The sequence below is a fragment of the Panicum virgatum genome, chromosome 3K (assembly GCF_016808335.1).
Source record: "Panicum virgatum strain AP13 chromosome 3K, P.virgatum_v5, whole genome shotgun sequence".
Classification (NCBI taxonomy): Eukaryota; Viridiplantae; Streptophyta; class Magnoliopsida; order Poales; family Poaceae; genus Panicum; species Panicum virgatum.
This window is the reverse complement of record NC_053138.1, coordinates 17,917,735-17,934,925: the sequence shown is the minus strand read 5'-3', so window position 1 is coordinate 17,934,925 and position 17,191 is coordinate 17,917,735. Positions and strand designations below refer to the sequence as shown.

General features: G+C 44.2%; 2 protein-coding genes across 2 annotated transcripts; both read right to left on the bottom strand.

Moving 5' to 3' along the window:
- Positions 1 to 10,369: 10,369 nt before the first annotated feature.
- On the bottom strand, positions 10,370 to 13,212 carry LOC120698034 (chaperone protein dnaJ C76, chloroplastic-like). Its single transcript, XM_039981480.1, has 9 exons — positions 12,836 to 13,212; positions 12,383 to 12,511; positions 12,160 to 12,289; positions 11,951 to 12,071; positions 11,684 to 11,765; positions 11,419 to 11,469; positions 11,105 to 11,143; positions 10,920 to 11,016; positions 10,370 to 10,785 (listed from the first exon to the last, which is right to left on the bottom strand). The coding sequence occupies exons 1-9, from the start codon at positions 13,085 to 13,087 to the stop codon at positions 10,658 to 10,660; spliced, it is 1,029 nt and encodes a 342-aa protein (XP_039837414.1). The 5' UTR covers positions 13,088 to 13,212; the 3' UTR covers positions 10,370 to 10,657.
- Positions 13,213 to 14,561: 1,349 nt separating this feature from the next.
- Positions 14,562 to 17,011, bottom strand: LOC120701280 (ALA-interacting subunit 1-like). Its single transcript, XM_039985395.1, has 9 exons — positions 16,869 to 17,011; positions 16,725 to 16,785; positions 16,403 to 16,461; positions 16,232 to 16,306; positions 16,034 to 16,141; positions 15,868 to 15,938; positions 15,449 to 15,749; positions 15,035 to 15,324; positions 14,562 to 14,892 (listed from the first exon to the last, which is right to left on the bottom strand). The coding sequence occupies exons 2-9, from the start codon at positions 16,783 to 16,785 to the stop codon at positions 14,832 to 14,834; spliced, it is 1,026 nt and encodes a 341-aa protein (XP_039841329.1). The 5' UTR covers positions 16,869 to 17,011; the 3' UTR covers positions 14,562 to 14,831.
- Between the last annotated feature and the right edge of the window lie 180 nt (positions 17,012 to 17,191).

The window sequence follows — 17,191 nt, the reverse complement described above, 5'->3', positions numbered from 1 at the left end:
CCGGGTAATGGTTTTCTTAACCATTTTGCCTGTCCTGTAGCCTCATATAATGCTAAACTTTGGGTACACGACCCACAATATCACAACTATTTTGCTTTGGAGCTTTTCCACAATAAAACTCCAAACTCGAGTGTTAGCTACTACTGTGGGCTTCACTAAACTCGCCAAAACTTGATTCTTTTTACTCACAACTTTTTGAGAGTAAATATTTCTTTCTTACTTAGCATGAGGCTGACAATATTTTGCAAAATTGCAAAACATTCTATAACTCCACTCCAGTGATCTATTGCTGGGCTGGACTTCTGCCAAAATGTCCCGAATACTTGCGCTATGTCAGGGTAAATTATTTTGAGCACTAATTTTGCTTCCAACAGCTGAAGTACATGTAACTTTTTCTTTTGATCAATCATATAACGGTTCCTGGAATTCTGAAAATTCCAAAACTATTATCCTTGACAATAGGACAGACGTAGGCTTACTCGCATGCATACTATATATATTTTAGAACTCTTTTCTAAGTATGCTCTCTGCGATAGTCCTGAAATCCCCTTTTTCTTTTATCTGGTGAATTTCTTTTCATAGAGCGAATGACTCTTCACAAAGATTATTCTTATCAAAACTAGAGGTCATAATAACCTTTTTTGAACTTTGCGGGAATAGGAATTTACCAACTTTGAACTTTGCATATTTGTAATTTGTCATCTTGAGCTTTACTTAAAACCCAAAACATTCTTTGTTCTCATAAAACTTTAGATATCGCTATTCTGTGATCTGATTTCATCATATGGTATTCCGATGTTCTTTTCTTTCCACAACAAAAAATCATTTGGTTATGTCATGTATATACTTTCTTGTGCAAATATCTGTCGGGAGATATTGCTCCAACATCCATCCAATGCAATTCTAAAAGCTGCATGACATCAATTGCATTATGATTCTAAAAAGAATTTTTTTATGAGACTGAATAAAATGTCTCATTATAACTTATTCTTTTCTTTGCACAAATCTTTTGCGATAAGTCGTGCTTAGCAACTTTTCATGTTCCCTCCGGAGTCACGTTTCAATCTTGTAGACCCATTATAGCCTACTATCTTGGCTCCATTAGGAACTTATTCTATGTTCCAAAATAAATTTGGAACTTTTAGGTCTCATTATATTTTTCATGGCTTCTCGCCACGTCGATGAATGAGACAACTCAATTTATGACATTCATACAACATCAAAACATATGTTGAGACAAATTCAATGCTTGAATCATAGGAGAGAACATACAGTCCCACTTCTCTTCAAGCCTTAGTTCTCGGCATACTTTACTCCCCCAGATTATCCCATCTATTGCAAAGATAGAATATCTTCAAACTTTTGTTTGGGTTTGTTCTTTACAAGCCTCAAAGGGTGCTTTAAGCACCACCTTCCTTTAAGCACCACCTTTTCTTTCGGGTGTTTTGAGGCTCAATTTTCTTTTTTCCCTATTTAGAGCTGAAAAACTCCAAGAATCTTGCTTATTTTTATGGTTGGGGTATCAACATTATGACCATTGTTCTCTCTTTTCGGTCATATTCACTTTAATAGATCATCCTTGCTTTTAAAAATGCATCGCATTTAACTTTGCGGGGAAATTCTCTCTAAATTTTAATCTTTCTTGTCTTTCTAATCTTTCTCCCCCTCGAAATATGGCACAAACTTTGCTGCCATAATTTCGAAACTATTTTTTAACACTTGTGAACGAGGAACCTTTCATTACTATAACTTTATTCATATGACCAAGTCATACAAAATAATGGGAGTACCATTTCCTCATTCCTTTTCAAGAGCTTCTCAGAGTTCTTGATTTGTTGCACTTTCAAGAACTCATCAAGTTCTTTATTTTGCTATACTTTTGCAAGTCATGCTTGCAATCTTGATTCGCATACAATTTTCTTTTTGTCCTTCGATTCTTTTCAAGTCACTATCCAATATGCCACTATAGTAGTGCATAAGAATTGCTGGGATAACTTTAAAAGATCCCCCGGATTTTTTTACTTTTATGTAATACTCAAGTAGCACATTAGCCATCACAACTTTTCCTGTCATGTAGGATATAAAACTTTTCCGACATGCGGTATAAAACTTCAAAGGCATTTGCAACGCATGTTTAATTCAACGTTGGTCAAATTGAACATGTGTCAAACTCATTTCAACCATTATCTTTACTGTTGAAGGACACAAGGTAAAAACATAATATAGTGATAAAACTTTGGTCACAATGACTAAAACATGCACATATACTTTCTTTTCTGATTAAATCTTCCCATTGGTTCCAATTTAATCAAAAAATTCAACGAATTGCAATATCACTTTAGTGAGAGAAACCAAAATTTTTCGAAAACAGTTGCATCTCTTTTCCATATCAACTAAAAATCAGAATGGAACAAACACTTTTCTTTCTTAACCTCAACTATGCTGCTAAGTAACTTCAAAACTTTATTTGTAGCGATGATCGGAATCAACTTTTGTCTGTTAATTTCTCTCTACTCGGGAAGAATTGTATGACTTAATTTAATATTGGTCAAAATTAAAACATACAACTTTTCTTTACTTTTAATTCTATATCACCGTTGGGCAGAAATAGGACATGTGATTAGAATAAAATTTATAATATTGCATCATCAACTTTGGTCAGAAAATGACAACATCATAATAAATTATAAATTTCTTTTCTTTAAGAGCAAATTAATGCTCAACTTGACATATACAATGGCAAAATCGTGCCAAAACAACCTTTCTTTGACTTACAACAGCGGAAGCTTTTCTTAACCTTAAACTTAAAAACGCCTTTTTCCCACAGGGAAAAACTCATCTGAGCTTTTCTTTACTTTTCTTTCTTTTCAGAAGCAATTCTTTGTCTTTCTCTTTTCTCTGAAAAATTGATCACATTGATGCAAAATTTGTCAGAGATTTAACCTTGAACTTTAAACTCATAATAGAATCATAATATTGCTATTATCAACGTTGGTTAGAAAATAACAATACTATAATTCAACTTCAAACAAATATCTTTCGACTTCTCTATTTAAATTTTCCAGTTGGTTCCAATTTAAATAGAGGATAAACCTTTTATTTCGCAGCGGAAGCTTTTAAATCTATATTCAGAACCATTACTTCACTTATTCTGATTTCTAAACAAAATATACATTGATGTAAATTTGAATAGAGATTAACACTAATCAAGACATCAAAATGTCACTGAGAAATGCTTCTGAAAATAGAAAAACTTAAAAACTTCTCCATACCGTGCTTTGGCCCAGCGGGAAAAACAGCCCGCGGCCCTTCTATGCACGGCGGCCTGGGCCTACAGCCCGAAAACCGAAGACTGGGCCGCCGAATCGGCCCAGCGCGCCGCTGCTCCTGGGCTGAAAGCAGCCCGCCAGCCGCCGAGTGCTATCTGCCGTCGGATCAAATCCGACGGCCCTCCGGCGATCCCGGTGAAACAAAACCGCCGGCGGCCGGCCTCCCCTTGAAACCCTAGCTCATTTTTCACCTCCCCTTTCTCTCTCCCGAAATGGAGGCGGCGGCCCGCACGGTGGCTCGCCGGAGGAGACGGCCGGTGCCGCCGCCTGGCCATGCGCGGCAGCCCCGAGCTCTTCTATCTTCCTCCTCCTCCTCTTTCTTTCTGTTTTCCTCTTCCACCCATGCAGTGCCGCGCAGAGACGAGCGCCGGAGCGACGGCCGTAGTGGTGGACGGCGCCACCGTGGGGCCTCTCGCTGGCGCGCGCGTTCGCCCGAGTGCGAGCACGCCGCCGTCGAGCGGCCTTGCGGTGGTGCTCGAGTCCGAGCCCTCACGCCGGCGGATCCGGCTCCTTGGGGTGCCCTGCCCGCACGGTGACGGTCGAGCGCCGGCGTCTGGGCCCTTTTTCGTGCGGCGACAGCCGGCGGTGGTAGCGGCGGTGTGACCCAGGTGAGTCCCGCCGCACCTCTTTCTTTTCCTAGGGTTAGGGTTTGACTTCACTTTATCGATCCGAGATCGATTCTCTTTTCTTTTCCTCTGTTTCTTTCGATTCGTGGTCTAAACCTTCCCCAACTCGATCTACACACTAGATCTGCTCTTGATACCATTGTTAGAATTAAAATCAGATCACTAGGAGCAGATCGAGGGGTTACTGTCTTTTCTCTGGATGACACTGCTGGTTCCTCGATGAAGATCTGCGCTAAGGCAGCGATGCGGGGCGCAGAGGCGTCTCGGTGGCGATGGCGAGGTCGGTGAGGGCCGTTGACGCAGCAGGTCGCCGGAGTTGTGGAGGGCGGCGCCGGTGGTGCTTCCCATCGCAGCAGCACCTCCTCTAGATCGAATTAGGATTAGGATGGTGGGAATAGCGACCGCGGGTGAACCTCGTGACCAGAGCCTCTAATCCCCACCTCCACTTTATTAGGCTGCGCGACGGGGGCCCACTAGCCTCATTTTGGGCTGGGCATCCCCGATCAGGACGCGAGTCAAGGTTGGCCCAGTCGTTGGACTGGCCGGTGGAGATCAATACTAACAGCTCATACACACAACAAAGCGTCACGCTATATATACGGGGGGGGGGGGGGGGGCAATTGGTTCTGAGCATCAGATTGAGATGTGCAGCCGCATTGCTGGGCAACTTCTCCTTTGGCAGATGCCCTCAAAAAAAAACTTCTCCTTTGGCAGAGATGTGCTTTTGCCTGCTGCTGGGGCTCACAGGGCTACTGCCAAATGTCACACCCGATTTATGAAGGCAAACCGAATGCATCTCATATGTGCGCCAGCATCAGTTTACACACATATGATTGACTATAAAGCGATTATCATCACAAGTGCAAAGCGTAAAGAGAGTATTAAAGGCTTTATTACCAAACCGAATAAATAAACGTCTATAGAGTAGCAGCAGAATCTTCTTCAGCACAGGCAGATGACTGGGAGACATACGCCTAGAAATCCTCGAAGTCTTCTGATACTCTGGACAATTATTGTTGTCTGAGCAGCAAGTATGCAAGGGTGAGTACACTTATGATTGGTACACAACAAGTGGTAGGGAAACAACTATAGTATATGCAAGGCTAAGACAAAGAATAGCTGACACGGTTTAACTGCACTTTTAGTTGATCATATTTTATTAGCAAGCATTAGCTAGATATAAGTATATACCATTAAACCCACAAGATAAGCATATGTGAAGATAAACAACAAAACCATAAGTAAAAGCATCGATTTAGATCAACTTCAAGTTCACGTATCATGTGAGGGTCCAAGCCGCTCGTGACCGTAAGTACGGCTGATATATCAGTTTTACACTCTGCAGAGGTTGTACACTTTACCCACAACTCGTGTTTCCCGTGTTGCCCGGGTTTGCAAAATCCTTAAACACTTCTTTTGGTGAGTGGCTAGGGATTCACTACGAGGCTTTTCCAAAGAATCACTATATATACGCACTGGTCCCTTACTTTCTACGGTACCTCGGAAGACGAAGCTTCCTTCACCCGCTCCTCAAAGCTCGATAACCCAAAAAAATCCACCAATCAATCGCCCCAGGCACGACATATAGATCATCTAGTTACTTAGCCAAGACCAGAGCCATATGGTATTGTGGTTGCACTATTTTCTTGGGTGGTTCTCCATGTTCCAATTAAATCATATACTCTTGATTAACAACATTAAGCCATCATGAACATGAAGTAAAACAAGTATAGCATTTGTATCATCATTAACCAACCATAACCCAAAGTAAAGCAACTAGCATAGCTACCCAACACAAAATTAAACCCAAGTTGATCAAGGATAAAGGTAAACAAAGCTAGGCACATCCTTAGTTCGGTTCCCATCATATTATAGACACATGCATGTACATAAAAGTAAATGTGATTGATTTGGTGTTTCATGGGTCAAAAGCATGATCAAGGGTCCACTTTCCTTCCTCAAACTACTGCTGGTCTGGTCCTTTGAAGCCTTGATCTTGATGTTGCTCCTCGAACTACGGATCGTCTATCGTACCGAACACGCACATACAAGCAAACAAGTGCAAAAGATAAGAAACAGTACACCAAACATCAAGAACAGAACAAAACAAGGTTGCTAAACTATTATACGCATTGCAAGGATCGTGTGAGCGCAAGAATCATCGAAAACGGATCTAAAACAGAAAAGTTATGGCTAAAACAAGATCTAAGGGCTAAAACATAAATAAACCTTATACTCAGGGGCTAAAACATAAAAGAAAGGGCTTTCTTGTAAATATTTTTCAACAGCAGAGGACGGTGGGTTAATTTTGATAAAACTGAGGGGTTTGTTTGCAAAACAGGCTTGGTTGACCGGTAAGCATCTGGTTTGACTCGGCTTAGGTTGAATCTGGGCCACCCGATCTAGATCGGACGGCCACTGTGGGTTGGGGAGAGCTGGCGGCGGCGCGGGCGACCGGCGGCGAGCTGAGGCGGTGGCGCGCGGCGGCGGATCACCGGACTTGGCCGTAAACGGCCGTCTAAGGCTCGATTCGAGCACGGCAAGCACTGGAGGCATGAGCGCAACCTCGCGAACCGATCTAGGGCATCAGCGCAGAGCCTAGGCGAGCGGAGCGAGCTTGCGGCGGCGAGCAGGCACGGCGGAACTCTGGCGAGCTAGAGCGGTCGAAGTAGAGCGAGAGGGAGGGGGAGAACGGGCCTGCGAGGATCCCCACCTTGACGTGAAGCTCCTGGAGGGCTCGAGAATGGCGGGAGCGCGACCGAACGGTGGCGCGGCTCGAGCTCGGCTTGCCAACAATGGTGGCGGCGGAAAGCTAGGGTTTTGCAAGGCAGGAGGTGGCGGCTTCGGGGTAGGGTTCAAGGGGGGGTGGGGGTGTGGCGCCGCTTATATAGGGGCGGGCGAACCCTTGGCGTGCGGGCCACACCGAGGCCGCGGCGGCACAGGGCGCTCGGACTCTAGAGTCCGGCTCGCGCACGGGGTAGGAGAAGGCCCCGACAGGTGGGGCCCACCTATCGGCGGTAGAGGGGAAAAGGAAAGGGGGCGGCGGGTTGGGCTGGGAAGGCGGAGCTGGGCCGGGAGAAAGGGATAAACGGGCCGACGGCGAAGGGGTTTCTGGGCCGAGCTGAAAGAAAAAGAAAAATAGGGGAGAGGGAAAGAGTTGGGCCTGCTGGGCTGAAAGCGAGATAGGAAAAAGAAAAAGGGTTTTCCATTTTCTAACACGATTCAAATAGTTTCAATTTAAATTCGAATTCAAAGATTCAAATTCAAACTGAACAACAAACAAAATAAGATGCAAAGGCAGCATGAAAATGCAACACAACCTATTTTCCTTATATTTATTTTATGACTAAGTATTTTATTTAATTCCTGATATATGCTCTAGAATCAAGAGAAATTAAATAAAACCTTATCGAACCTATAACAAATCTAATTAAATTTATTTAGGTTCCTGATTTAAAAACACAGGTGTTACACCAAAGGAAATTTGCCCCGGAATTCATCTGCACAAACTAAGGCGAAAACCGATCTCCGATTGCAGTGTACTATGCACTACATTTACTTTGGTGCTTCTCTTCGACAGGTTATCAACATCACCACGTCTCGATTTACAAATGGAGTATGGGTGTCGGCGTGTCGCTTCATCCCCTATTTACATGTTTTTTCTCGCGACTTTTGTGCACCTCTAGACCTGTGAAATTGCAAAATTCTTTTTATCTCGGGGTGGATGGTATTTCGTTTGTCGTGTTAGTTATGATCTCAGGACAGTCAAAGAACCGATTCCTCCGCCTCCTACATGCCCTGATCGGGGCGTGCCTGCCATTTACTGGCAGTGGTGCCCCCCTTCGTGCCGTGCAACAATAAAAGAGGAGAGGCAGACCAAGGCACGCAATCCAACGGTTGTCGTACCTATAGTGCTTCCTCGTAACCCTAGCGACTCAATCTAGAGGGAGCGCAGAAGCGGAGGGAAGGCTCCACTACGCCGTCGACGTTCACGTCATCTCATCCACGACACTCGGCATCGCGCTCCTTGCCATCAAGCCCAAGGCGACGGCAATCTCCTCTTCAACTCCGACGACACCCACTCGATCTACACCTTGAAGGTCCAGTATTCCTAACAATGGTATCAAGAGCCGACCTATCGAGAGGATGGAGTTGGGCAAGAAAAGAAAGAAAGAAACAGAAAAGATAGAATGAAAGAGATTCAATCTCGAATCGAAGAAGTAAGTCAAAGGAACCCTAACCCTAATGATAAGGTCACAAGAGAATCGACGGAGATGAGAAAGGACCTACCTGGATCCCTCTCTGTCGGTCACCACTGCCGGCCAACGTAGTGTCGCCGACCGGGAAGACGAGCTGAACCGCCACTCGATGCCGCCTCGCTAGTGCGAGGGCCTGGGCTCGAGCACCAGAACACGGCGACGCTCTCACCCATGGGCGATGCACTCGTCGGCAACATTGTGCATCATTGAATGGGGTGTCTTCTTTGTTGTGCCATGGCATAGTATGATGGCTCTAGAATAGTTGTAGGAACAAGCTGCAGGGGCCGAATCCGGTCCTTAGCATGGGAACCGACGATTGAGAAAGTTCAGGTGTATTGCCAGGTTTGGGGATGGGAATCAATTCTAGAGATTTTTGTGTTCTTGACATTCGTTGGGCTTCCCGCTATGGGAGCCTGCGTCCTTTTTGTGCAATAAACCCCTCCGGCGGTGGTATTCCCTCCTAACTGTGGCTTTCGTGGGAAGAGTACCCCTTGAGAAGGGATGAGAGCGAAGCCTATGTTGATCTATGAGATCTCGTTCCAAAGTCTTTTTTTTTCAAAAGAGCACATCCCACTTCTAACTTCAATATACGAGGAAATTTAGCTATCTTGTGTTTCCTATATTTGCTAATTGATAGATTTATTTTTATGTGTGATAGGAGACATATTTGGACGCACATAAATATATTCTTGACCTTAATACTCAAGGTGTCTCTATTAGGATGAGGGTTACTGACCACATAACTCCTGTACCACTCACTAGTTTACAACATTGAAATAAATGATTCTTTTGCAATGTGGCTCCAATCTTTTTTCTTCTTTTTCATTACCATTTTCCCTCTAAAAAAAGATCGAAAGGATTCACTCCAGTGCAGCTTGCACTATGAATAAGTTTTTCTCGAGTAACCGAGACTTACACGAGACCTAAGGAAGAAAAATATTTTTAACGAGAGAGGTTTCGGTCTGTAATATGGATTGGTGTACCTACAACTTCTTCATCGAATATTTTTTTATTGTTTGTAGGAGTTTAACTATATTCTTCACAAACGATACGTCATGTAAATAAATAAATATAGTGGTATGGTGTTGAATTTATTATAAAAAAGGAAGGAAAATAGGGGCACATGCCCCTACCTCTCTTCATCTCAAGAAAGAAGAATAGGGGCACATGCCCCTACCTCTCTCTCTGTCTCATTGTAGATAAACTCTCGGCTACATCGCAATGACACTGAGAAATAGACAAGTGTGCAGAAGCCTACTTCCCACCTCGTTCATCCATGATAGGTGCTCATCCTCCACGACAGCCATCTTAGGCTGGGATTTGCTAGTACACCGGGAGCTGTGTGATGCATTTGCTTGCTGAGTTCAGTGAGGTTGGTGTCTGCCAGTCTGGACCGAAGACGAATATCCTGATGAAGCCGAGGTTCATGCATGGCGAGCAACATACCCGCTGCATTCCCAAATGAAGCGGCTATCTGCATATAGACATGGAAAAAAGATGACATACTATATTGACAAGATCCTTGGTTATTGAATTGACAAGCATCTATAGTACACATGACAAGCCAGCAAAACAATGCGATGGATTCTTAGTCTAATAAGGAATAATCATCTTAGTCTAATAAGGAATAATCAACATTACTAGATATTATTTAATCTATGACAGATTAATTTTATTACAGATAACTGAAAATGTTATAAAGCAGCAATTTCACGTATCATCATGTATTGAGTGTCACATATTAAACAATGTGACTTTTTTGCAGAATTATCATGCATTGACACAATCTGTCACGTTTCTAATTCATCATGAAATAGCCTTTGTCCCGCTCAACCCAACCCAAGCCCAACATTAGTGATGAAAATAAACATCATAGCCAGTTTGTATATGTAGGTTAATTTTTGTCATGAATTGAAAAGCCACGTCACTAACAGGTTATATGGATGTTCATGTGGCTATTAATATGGATGGTAATTATGACATGGCTAATGACGTGTCTGATGACGTGGATGAGGGTGATGACGTGAACGCTAAAATAGCGGATGATGTGGCTGCTGATATGGACATTGTCAACCATTTTCAGCCCATAAAATATCTGGACCACCAAATTTGGCCCAGTTTCAGCCCAAGATTATAGCAGATTACACAAAACTCGTATAAAATGACATCACATACAATAACTCATGTTTTCATCTAGTACCACATCCAGCAAGATATACATGTGCATTTGTTTATATTACAGCTTGAATATACACGTAATATATTTGGTGCATGTCTTCTACAGGTTATCAACATCGCTACGTCTAGATTTACAGGAGCAGCATGGGTGTCGACTGGGAAGGCAAAGCAAACCTTCGGATCACCTCTGCAAACAACGACACTGTACAGTACAGGTTTGCCAAATTTGGCCAAACAATGGCAGATGTTTTCTCTATTCAGTGGACTAATCTTTGTTGCCCACTGCTTCTGGAAGCTTGTATGTCGGAGGCCTGTCTGCGCCTCGCCTTGAGTATTCTCGCCACCTTCTGGCAGCCGCCGCCGCTCTCTTGGTTCTCTCTGACGCTTCTTCCTCTGACAGTACCCATCAGCAACAATCATATTCAACAATACAAGGGTTGATAGGCAGAGAGTAAGTGGATACGAATTTACTAAATGCTACAGAGTAACCAGGGTTCTTCTGAGCTCTGACAATCTATTAGCATTACCATTGTTTTGATCTCGTGGTGGGGATCCCCAGACATCGCTCCAAGACCTGCCTGTGTCTGAATTTTCTTGGTTCACCATCCGTGTTCTGACTTTTTCCTGCAAAAATCATGCAGATTTACATTTAAGACATTTATATTTTTTCTTTCAAAAATCATTGTATAAGGTGAGTGCAAACGAACAGTACCAAGACTTTTGCTTGCCTCTTTTCCCAGCGAACACTTGCCTACCACATATAGAAAACATATCAATATAAGTTTACATTTAACAACAGCACAGATAGGCAGTGTTGAGGTCCAGAAGAAATTATGCTACGATACAATTGAACTTTGGTAACCTCAATATTGAATGTATGGCATGAAGATTACTTTGAATCTTTCCACAGAGAGCAATTAAGTTAATTTGCATCCATGGCCAAAGAAAATGGAATCTTAAGATCCCGCCATGGAGTAATAATTTAGGTAAAGCAGACAAAATTGACATGAATAAAGATATAATTACCATTCGGAAAACATTGACTGAAGCTCCCATACCAGCAAGCATCAAACCAACCTGCTCAGATTTGAAATTCCGATTACTGTACTGCTAGAAGAATTCTGGATAATACCAGCAGATAATTCTTCCGAATTCATTACTACTCAATGCAGTATACACGCTTATGTAGAAATGCAAATTAACCGGACTTGCTTCAGGGTCAACCATGACAGTATAAAACTATAAAGGCAACACATAATTCAAAGTTCCATCTGATAGAAAGTTTACTTACATTCACCCTCTCTACTCTGCGCATCTCATTCTCGAGGAGTGACAGTTGTGCTGCAGAAGTCCAGTGGATACAGTCGACAGGGCTGAAAAATGGAAGTATGGAAGTTTGGCACAAAAAACATTAGCATCTGGAGAACTGGAAACACATCAGCAACATATTCACTAATTTGATCTGAAACCTTGAATATCTTGCGAGAACCGTTTCGCTAATGCTGAGGAAACTACAAGAAGTAACAACTGAATAGATTCAAGCACTTAAAAGTCTCACCAACTATCAATGGCATCCTGGATAAGTTCGGTGCTACCCGACTGGGAGTAGACCCTTGACCTCCCAAAATCTTCTTCAATTTGAAAGACGTTAGGGCAGATATTGGCACAGTTTTTACATCCTGTAGCGGTGCATCCGCATAAATAATGAATCGCGCTACTCATGAACCAAAAGAGAAACTTCTATTCACAACAGAGCTATCAATATACCAATGCAGGTAAACTCATCAACGAACACTTGATCCTTGGGTGCACTGTCATCAAAGAAAGGGTTTATTGCTGTAGCTGTGTACCCATGGATCTCATCATACACTGCACGTTGTGCTGGATCGCTCAGCACCTGCCCTTCCACACCCCATGTTAGCTCAGTGCAATGACAAATTTCAGAGCAAAAAGAAAACATCTTGCACGCAGCATGCATAATGGCTCTTACCGAATAAACCTCATTGATGAACATACAGAAGTTGGTCACGTCAGGGTCGTCCCCACTAAGGTCGGGGTGGCACGCTTTCATGCAACTGTAGTATGCCTTCTTGATTTCCTCAGGTGTTGCATCTGGCATCTGGTGGTAGAAGAATCAGATGTTCCATATTAACAGAAAACTCATTATCTCAGATAGATAAGATCAGGAATATTATCTGAACTGAACCTACATAAAAAGGGAAGGAAAATATTTTTTCTTGTGGAAGTAAAAGTAGCATTTTGATTCTTCGCCAAACGTTATATAGCTTGTAAACAAAATTATGAACTTGTTGCCACCAAGAGCAAATAATCTAGAAATTAATCACAGAGGTTTAGCCCAAAGAACTAATTCTTTCCTCTACGATCAAAACAAACAAGCCAAAGTAGTTGCTAAATGGCAAACCAAGGTTCCAGATATACATACCACACCCAGAACGGAATAGTAATCCTCGGCGACATCCTCCTCCGGCCTCTCGTGATCCGCTTCCGCCGCAGTGGCTCGAATCCTGAGGTTCCCCCTCCTCCGCGCACTCCAACTCCCCTGGCGGTCGCTCCTAACGGCTCCGGCGAACCCGACGGTGGCCAGCTGCCGCGTGGGGCGGGAGCAAGGGAAAGACCGCGGCAGTGTCGTGAGCGAGTCGGGGAGCAGCGGCGGCGAGAGGAGGGGAGGAGCCATTGGTAACCGGATTCAGAATGCGGCGACCTCCAGCAAGATCGGACTCGAACGAGGAGGCGGGCAGGCGGCGGCGACTGGTTTGCTTTTCTTTGCGGGACTCCGACATGTTAGCACTGTCCTCTGCCGCCACTAATTCTTCTGGTTCAGGTTTAACGGGGTTCTGTTTTTGCAAACTGGACCTTGCAAAGACTTATATTTAGAGATAAAAGAATCTTCTGTCAAATGACGAAAACATGTTCTTTATTTTTTTTATTTTGGGTAAAATTCATCTATTCTTACCGGATGAAAAATAAACTAAACTATCAAGGATTCATGATACCCCGTCACGTCAGGCCGTTAGGAAGATTTAGAAGATCGATTTTATGAAATCTAAAAGTCGAATGACTCCTAAAATCTGAAATCAAGAATCTAGAATCCACTCTGGATTCTCAAAGTCATCTGACTTTTGAATTTATCAAAAGCAAACTTTTAAAATTAGTCAGAACCTGAAACAGACAAGGTCTTTGTTCCATGTGTCAATGGAACACTAATTAACAGTCCATCTGGTTTACCTCCGCCCCTTGCTAAGATTTTTTTTTTCCTCGAGTTTAAGGGCCATGATTTATTTAGCTTCCATATTTGCATTATATATATTTTTTTGCTGCCTTCTCAAATTGTGTAAGGTGTAGTTTGTTCTGGTGCAGGACAATATCTAAATCGGCATTTTATGAAGGAAAATATGAAGTAATCCTAGATATAAATTCACGGCCTTGGCGATATGCATGTCTTCTTTCCGAGTTTCCTCTTTCCTGATTCACCCTCACGAGTTATCAGTGAAATGAGAATTTCATAAGGTTGTAAGCCTAAAACGCGCAACTGCCTGACTGGATGATTCGGAGCCAGTGGTGAGCTGGAGAGCTGGGACGGCGACACATGGGACGACTGCCTCGGCCATCTGGCCCCGGGACGTTCGATTTGTTCCTAGATCACGGCAGAGACGTCAAGCGAAGCCCGGCGAGGCGTGGGGAGCTCTCCTTCCTCTTGCAGTCACCTCGCCCCCTTACCCTTTCACCTCACTTGTGACGGCGAAGCCCTTGTTGCTTCTCGGTTTTCTTCCTACCCTAGTTCAGTAGTTCTACGCCGGCCGGGCTCCCCGACAACTACCGAGTGCCCTGCTGCGTACACGTACACGACACGGAGCATGCCGTACCTAACCGCTGTGGCTGTGCCAACTTCTGTAGAATTTTTTTTCATAAGAGCAGTGGCGACTTTTCCAGAGCAAGGCGATTCATGCCCTCTTCTGTTTTGGGTTTTGGGCCCCGTTTCCCTAAGAACTGGGGCAACATTTGTTTTTAGTTTTTTTCCCTGCTAATAAATTTCACCGCTGTCCTTTGGAGAGAGAAGCCCCGGTCCTAGTCCAACAGATCCTCGAGGAGATGCATTGTTGGATCACCACCCGCATTGCCGGAGAAAAAGAAAAAAAGCAGGCGGCAGGAGATCTGAGCGGCGTGTATTAATACTGAAGATGAAGATTCAGTTAGCTTGCTTATGGACAGTAACAGCTCAAGCAACTTTAAACATGGTTAAAACTTCTCCAAACTTTATCACCAAGTACGCCTACCTATATGCGTATATCTAGGGTATGGCAAAACAAATGGACACGAACAAACGACTTCTTGTAAACCCACAGGAATTGTAGTTGTAGAAATGGCACTGACAAATTCCTGTGACTGCACTCTGCACAATGGGCTTCGCGGACTTTATTTCAGTTTGGGTTGTCTGGGTTTTCTTTGTTCCACGACAAGTACGAGGGGTCTCCAAGGGTCCTGAAACAGAGCATCACCAAGTTGTACGCTTCAACATTGAATATAACAATTTTGGTTCAAACCAATTTCTTTTTAATATTGATGAAGACAAGTTGTAAACAAGAAAAAAAAATGCGCAGCACGTGAGCAGCGTCACGAGTACCTCGGCTTGAGAACGTAGAGCACGACGAAGCCCATGGCGAGCAGGAGGCAGATGCCGCCGATGGCCACGTACGCGACGCCGATGAAGTTGTTCCTGCCGCCGATCCAGGACGTGGTGGACAGCACCAGCGCCTTGGTGCCCCCGAAGCTGTACGTGTTGTAGTTGTTCTGGATCACCACCGTGATCTCGTCGCTCGCCATGATGTCCGTCTCGATTCGCCCGTAGAGCTTCCTGAATGTTGGGAGGGCGGCGGTTCTCATCCAGACGATGAGGTCCTCCTGCTGACTCAACTGAAGAACAAGGGGAAAAAAAGCCTAAGTGAAATTCAGGATGGAAGAGGTAACATCTCAATGCAAGATGACTGCTCAGAACATTCAGAACAGATCGAAGAAGCTGCTGCTGCACTGCACTTACCGGCAATTTCTCATTGAGCTTGGCACCACCGATTAGGCCGCCTTTCTGGAAATTGCTGGGGAAAACGTCGCTGCCAAACTTTGTGTTCTTGTCGCTGTCCCAGGCTATGTTCTTCTTGTTCACCTCAACGGCCTTCTTGTTGAGAGAAAATGAGTAGGTGTCGTTGAACAAGCTCCAAGCGATGAGGCCGCAGGGCACAATCGGAGCGCCGTCTTGGCTGGTGGCTTCAGGCTCACAGTTTGTTATCATACTCGCTGCTTCCTTCATCCGCAATTGTTTGTCGTTTCGGCTCTTGACATACCTGGGGTTAGCATTACATGGCATTCAGTCCGACAATGGCCTGTTAGGTTTGTACCTGACGTAAATATTCAGTTAACAGAGTTTATAAAGTGTATAAAGCATTAAGTTCTAGGGATCACCGGCGATGATTCTGGTAGAAGTTTTCAAGCTGGTAGTATATGTGTATCGGCCCTTTCATTGGTTTTGGCACCTGGAAGATGACACATCACCACCATTACTTACGATGTGCTTGAAGTTTGCAAGCTACACAGGTTCAGGGCTTCAGGCAGACAATGGCACACTCACAGTGATCTTCCTTGTGCAGGCTTTGTCGGTCTTGGTATCCTGAATGAACCCGACCTTGTCGTTTGCAGATACGCACTCGGCATCATATCGATCTATCAACTCAACAATCTGTGTGCGAATCAGGTTAGGACACAGCCGAGTGCATCATCGTAGTGTTGCAATTGAGGTTTCAGAATGAACGACGTGGAAGCTGCATACGTCCTGTGATGCAGACAGAGAAGCGAGACCGATCGGGACGAAGACGATGCCAATGAGCGAGAAAGCGCCGATGACCTAGGCAATAATGCAAACATGTTCAGGTTTGGAGACCAGTCTTCATGGTTAGAACGAAGAACTTTGGAGGTACAGAGAGGATGGTGTAGTGCTTACAATTCCGGGAGTCAAGAGTGGCTTGCATGCCGGCAGCTCCTGCTGTGTAAACTTGGAATCTGCACACAACCAAGAGACTTCAATCGCAGAAGCAGGCATCAAATCCCCCAAGAGATTAGGCATTTGATATTTGAGATCTTAAAACTAGAACTAATTGCTAAGATTTCGAATAACACCATCTCTTCATTCCTCACCAATTGGCAAATTGAGAAGGAACAAACAATTTGATATCTATACCAAGAAAAAAAAAACGCATTCAAAATGTACGGTGGAATAGAGAGATAAAAATGAGGGAACAAAAGGGGAGGGCAGCAGTGCGTACACTTGGGCTTCTTGGACCGCCGTGAGGCCACGGAATCGGTCTCCGATCCTGACACACTCATCTACACGCACAAAAGCAACCACAAACGGCGGCGATCAGAACACGGTCGAATTTCAAAATCGTGATCGGAAACTGCATTTTTACCAGGCCGCAGGCGGAGCGATCGTGACCCGATCGCAGTCGAGGTCTCTACCGGCCGGATCGAGGAGGGTTCCGTCTCTCCCTCGTCGCGAGGAGGGTTCGTCAGGCGGGGGGACGGACCGTCCCTATCCCAGGGCTCCTCTCGCTAGAATGGCGGGGGCACGATTACCCGTCACTTAAGGCGCTCGCTGCTTCCAATAAATTAATTATTATTACTAGTAGAAAATAAAAAGAAAAAAGTCTAAATTACTCCCCTCAACTATTTTCTGTGTGAAAACGAAGATAAATGCTATACATGCAAGCAAAACATCTTCAAAATGAGACCA